Source organism: Carex rostrata, chromosome 35 (genome assembly GCF_964058835.1).
Source record: "Carex rostrata chromosome 35, lpCarRost1.2, whole genome shotgun sequence".
Taxonomy (NCBI): domain Eukaryota; kingdom Viridiplantae; phylum Streptophyta; class Magnoliopsida; order Poales; family Cyperaceae; genus Carex; species Carex rostrata.
Window position 1 is genome coordinate 610,648 of NC_135952.1, and position 6,000 is coordinate 616,647.

Below are 6,000 nucleotides of genomic sequence, written 5' to 3' on the forward strand. Positions count from 1 at the left end.
TCTAACCAATTATTTTTCACTGACAAATATATAAATTGAATCAACTAATAAACCGATCAACAGATCGAATTAGAAACTAAACCAAATAAACTGATCAACTAAATAAACCGGTCAACCAAATATAATTTTGGTTTATCTAAATTAGTATGAAAAATGCAAATAAGAACCGTTAATATAAATATTAATACCTATTATGCTCAATATATATATGTGCAAGACTTGGTTTGATTGATTTGTTCAGTTTATTTGGTTTTAAACCTTCAAAACCGTAACAAACAAAATGAACATAACAACCGAACTGCTTTAACCAAAATACATTTAATTTGATTTATTATATAATTAAAAGAAACTAGACCATCTGAACAGAACTTAGCAGGGACTTCCGTCTCAAGTTATGTAAAAAATAATCAATATTGTTATTATATATATACCTGTGTCTTGGTCTTGGAGCACTGCAGCAAACAACGCTGTCTGTTGTTTCGGTCCTGAGTAAAAAGCTGGTGTAATTTCATGACCCGACAGTTTTTCCACCATATTATGTACCATACCAACCGATCCCCTTGCAGTAGCCAGGTACAAGGGAGATACAGAATCATCGTTGACCAGGCCCGCCAATTCTCGATCTTCTTCCATCAGAATCGAGACGACAGCTCCATGACCATGTTGGGCAGCTTCATGTAAGGCTGTTTCCCCCAGACAGTTCTTTTGTCTAAGCAGCTCTTTCAACCCATCCTCACCGAATACCGATTTGGAACAACTGATCAACTCCGAAATGGTTTTTTCGTGCCCAAATCTTGCAGCATAGTGGAAGGGTGTCTCATTTCTTACATTGCGTGCCATCAGCAATGAGCTATCCTTCATACATATTTTAAACACAAGTTTTTTGTGGCCTTTGGCAGAGAGTATGTGAAGAATAGTATCGTCCATACCTGTAAAAGGAATTGTCAGTTGTCAGTTTGGCCCACATGATCAAGCGGAGACTAGTCTGCTACATTTGTGCCATACTTCACAAAATCGGAATTGGAACCGGACTCGGTCACTTGACCATAAAATCAAAATCGGATGAATTGGATCAGTAACTAGGATTTTTTTTTTGAGATCCCAGTGAGTCAACAGTAACCCTGAAATCCCTGCTAGTTTAAATCCAGTCGTTAAAATGTTTCGAGATGTGTGCACATAATTTTTTTTAAAAGAGTTGCTTCGAGATTCGTTCCTGAACAAAATTCGATTGCTGAATTCGGAAAAGCAGGGATTTTGGAATTACTGTTCACGCACGAAGGATTGCAGCAGATTTATTTCCGTTATTTTGGGTGCAGGTACTGTCAATCAAATTGGAATCGGAGTCCACCAAACCATTTTAAATATATAGTGGCCATTTCTGACATTTGGATAGTCGGTCCTCATGTTAGTAACTATTTGGACAGTTGTTATTGGGCAAAAAAAAAAAGAAAAAGAAATTGATGTGTCCAATGGAATAATGGATATGGAGGTTGAAAGAATACATGCATGTTTGAATAATTTTGTATTGCTTCAGAAAGAGTACAACGATATGAATGAGTGTCCAAAATGCAGTGCATCACGATATAAGACAAAAGGACAGAACAAACTGTGAAATCAATCGTAGAATCAACAACGATCCATTGAACACCGGTAGTAAAACCGGATTTCAATATTAGAAAAAAACCCAGTGCTGGTTTAAAATTGTGTAGTAGTGCCAGCAACCACGCCAAATGTATATTTCTTTCTCTTTATATTCTTAGCACTAAATAATTAATAGACCAAGACTAATGTACCATGCTTGGTACTATGTTATTTTTGTATTGGCCCAAAAAATATATATTACCTGCTGCGCTCCTGATCAGGCCGTCAGAGGGTTCCATTGGTGTGTCATCATCAACAAATACCATCGTATGAGGGGGATGTTCTTCTTCTTCTTCTTCTTCTTTTGATGGTTGAGGATGGTCTTCTTCTTCATTGTTCAATCCCAGAAGCTGATTCAAATATGCCTCATTGCCATCCATAGCCGCTACAAGGAGCTCGTGTCGCATCAGTGGGCGCTTAGGCTCATTCTGAGTTTTGGATTGACACAATAAATAAAGGTTGGTCGTCAGCTACCATTTGTTTAAAGAAAAGAAAATTCAATCAAGGTTGATGAGAAATAGAAAGAAGCTTAACCTGAGTTGGCTTTGTATATTTCCTGAGTTGATTCGCTGCGATGTTGGGAGCTGTTAAACCTTCCTTGTTTTGTAAAGTCAGATCCCCTTTATATCTTATTAAAAGAGAATTCACATCATCATGTCCATGTTCTGCCGCTAAATGTAATGGGGTGTTTCCTTTGTTATCCATTGTGTTTGCCATTCTAGTAAACATTTTCTTCAAGTAGGAGGTGGTAAATTTGTATTTTGAAAAAGTTAGCGATCTATAAAGTGTAGTTGCGGTCTGCGCTTCTGTGGCAATGTGTAGGATGTTCTTTCCATTGCCATCAAGTAGCTGACCTGAATCAGGGCACCATTGTAAAAGAAGGCCAATCATTTCGAAGTGGCCCATTCGTATTGCAGTATGCACAGGAAATGATCCGTCAGAATCTGGGATGTATGCCAATGATGGATCTTTTTCTAATAGAAGTTCGGCAATATCATCATTTCCAGTTGATGCTACGAAGTGGAGAGGAGTTCTTCCTGTTTCATCTGTTGCCTTACCAAATGGTTCTGAGTACAGTTTTAGTAGTTCTTTGGTGATCAGTTCTGTCAATAAGATAACATAGAGAAGTTCAATTAGGAAAACATAGCACTGTTTTAGTAAGCAATAATAATGAGTTTGGCTAGTATAACATTAGTATAACATTAGTAAGCAATAATAATGAGTTTGGCTAGTATAACATTAGTGTCATTTCAAACGGTGAATTCAAACCATTCAAACTGATTTACTTCATTAATTGTGCGTTTACATGCAAAATTTATAACTTTTTGAATTTATTTAGTATTAAGTCAAGCGGTCAAATATGTGAGTTTTTAAGTTAATTTCAATACATTAATTTTTCAATATTTTTACCGCTTGATTCGATACTAAAATAACTCGAAAATATAAAAAATTTGTATGTAAACGCATCACTCATAATGTAAATCAGTTTGGATTAGTCGTTCAAAGTCAATTTGATAAGTTTTAGAGTTAGTGTTATATAGACTGAAATGACATTGATGTTATACTAGCCAAACTTAATAATAATTCCTCACTGGCTGAATGAGAAACAGCTCACTGAATGGGTTTGGGCATTGTGCATACTATATGCAGACGTAATACAATTTAAAGCATCTGTTTACAAGAGAGAACGGTCCTCTTTGATTCACTGGAAGAAGTTCATCTTATAACTATAAGGTATATTGTGATTACAGAATATTGAGACTACAGTTAAATTGAATTTAAACATTTGACTGAGAATGACTTGAAGCAGGGTAACAGCATAAAAGTTTTATGAAATGTAGTCACTATGAATTAATAAAACAGAGGTCAATAAGAACTCAAGGAAGCTGAAAGATGCAAAAACAAGGTCATTTGCTAGTTCATTGGTAGATTTGGTAGTTCCTAGGGCGGAACTAGAAAATCAGGATAGAAGGGACTAAAAATTAAATTATACAAATTGTGGCTAGTGGAAATTGAAGGCAAGCTCTTTCCAAACCAACATAAGCTCTTACCACTAGACTACATGTAGGGGTGTTCATTGAGTCCGGTTTAATCAGTTTTGAACCGAACTGAATTAGTTTGGACCGAACGGTTTAGTTTGTTTGGTTTAATGGTTCGGTTCGGTTTATTTTTTAAAACCAAATTATAACTTCAGTTCGGTTCGGTTTGCAATTTTTTCAAAACCAAAATAACCGAACCGACTGAACTTTTATATATTATTAATTTGGTCTGGACCGTCTCGGTTTATTTCTTAATATCCCAATTTATTTCTTAATCAATTACTTTAAATATATTAGTTTATTTCTTAATATCCTAGTTTATTTCTTAATATACTTCGGTTTATTATAAATCAATTGCATTAAATAAAAAAAAATAATATATTTTGATTTGAACCGAACAAACTGAATAAACCGAAATAAAACTTTGGATTGGTTCGGTTCAGTTGCAATGCTAAATTAGTTCGGTTCAGTTTGGTTCTATATTTGAAACCGAAATATAACTTTGGTTTGTCTAATTTGGTTTGGTTTCAACCAAACTGAACCGATGAACACCCCTAACTAGAAGTGAACATGTGATAATTTATGAGGGAGGCTAAACTATATAAAATGTTTCAAAAAAATAAAATTTAATTAAATCTTATTAGTATATATAACTAAAATTTAAAACCATAGGGGTGGCTTAGCCAAATTTTGATTGGTTTTAGATCCGCCCTTGGGTAGTTCATTGGTCGATTTGGTATAAACAAGACTAAAAATAAAGTCTAACCAAATATTTTTCATTGACAAATATATAAATTGAATCAACTAAATAAACCAATCAACCGATCGAATTAGAAACTAAACCAAATAAAATGATCAACTAAATAAACCGATCAACCAAATTTAATTTTGGTTTAACTAAATTACTATGAAAAATGGAAAATAAGAACCGTTAATATAAATATTAAGCACCTATTTTATGCTCAATATATGTGCAAGACTTGGTTTGATTGATTTGTTCGGTTTATTTAGTTTTCAACCATCAAAACCGTACCAAACAAAATGAACATAAAACAACGAACTGCTTTAACCAAAATATATTTAATTTGATTTATAATCTAATTAAAAGAAACTAGACCATCTGAACAAAACTTAGCAGGGACTTCCCTCTGAAGTTGAGTAAAATAAAATAATCAACATTGTTATTATATATATACCTGTGTCTTGGCGCACTGCAGCAAACAACGCTGTCTGTTGTTTCGGTCCTGAGTAAAAAGCTGGTCTAATTTCCTGACCCAACAGTTTTTCCACCATACTATGTACCAGATCGACTGATCCCCTTGCAGTAGCCATATACAAGGGAGATACAGAATCATTGTTGACCAGCTCCGCCAATTCTATGTCTTCTTCCATCAGAATCGAGACGACAGCTCCATGACCATGTCGAGCAGCTTCATGTAAGGCTGTTTCCGCCAGACAATTCTTTTGTCTGAGCAGCTCTTTAAACCCATCCTCACGAAATACCGATTTGGCACAACAGATCAACTTCGAAATGGTGTTTTCGTGCCCAAATCTTGCAGCATGGTGGAAGGGTGTCTCATTTCTTACATTGGGTTCCTTCAGCAATAAGCTATCCTTCGTACATATTTTAGACACAAGATTTTCGTGGCCATTGGCAGAGAGTATGTGAAGAATGGTATCCCCCATACCTGTAAAAGGAATTGTCAATTGTCAGTTTAGCCCACATGATCAAACGGACACTAGTCTACTACATTTGTGCCATATTCCACAAAATCGGACTCGGACACTTGACCATAAAATTGAAATCAGATGAATCGGATCAGTAACTAGGACTTTTTTTGGCAATCCCAGTGAGTCAACAGTAACCTTGAAATCCCTGCTATTTTAAATCCATATTTGTTAAAATACTTCGAGATACGTGCAGAGATTTTTTTAAAAGAGTTGCTTCGAGATTCGTTTCCGAAAAATATTCAATGGATAGATTCTGAAAAGCAAGAATTTTAAAATTACTGTTCACACACGAAGGATTGCAGCAGATTTATTTCCGTTATTTTGGGTGCTGGTACTGTCAATCAAATTGGAATCGGAGTCCACCGAACCATTTTAAATATATAGTGGTCATTTTTGACATTTGGATAGTCGGTCCTCATGTTAGTAACTATTTGGACAGTTCTTATTGGAAAAAAGAAAAAAAAGAAAAAAGAAAAAAGAAAAAAGAAAAAAGAAAAAAGAAAAAAGAAAAAAGAAAAAAGAAAAAAGAAAAAAAAAAGAAAAAAGAAGAAAAAAAAAAAAGGAAACTGATGTGTCCAGTGGAATAATG

At 34.7% G+C, this 6,000-nt stretch overlaps 1 protein-coding gene across 1 annotated transcript in view; it reads right to left on the reverse strand.

Moving 5' to 3' along the window:
• The window catches only part of LOC144549651 (uncharacterized), a 30,716-nt gene extending 25,322 nt beyond the window's left edge, over positions 1 to 5,394 (reverse strand). Inside the window, exons 1-4 of the mRNA XM_078298421.1 lie at positions 4,877 to 5,394; positions 2,176 to 2,744; positions 1,844 to 2,069; positions 432 to 929 (exon numbers count right to left, since the gene is read on the reverse strand). Of these exons, the coding sequence (XP_078154547.1) occupies positions 432 to 929; positions 1,844 to 2,069; positions 2,176 to 2,744; positions 4,877 to 5,366 (1,783 nt within the window). The 5' untranslated portion in view covers positions 5,367 to 5,394. The remainder of the gene's footprint in view (positions 1 to 431; positions 930 to 1,843; positions 2,070 to 2,175; positions 2,745 to 4,876) is intronic.
• Between the last annotated feature and the right edge of the window lie 606 nt (positions 5,395 to 6,000).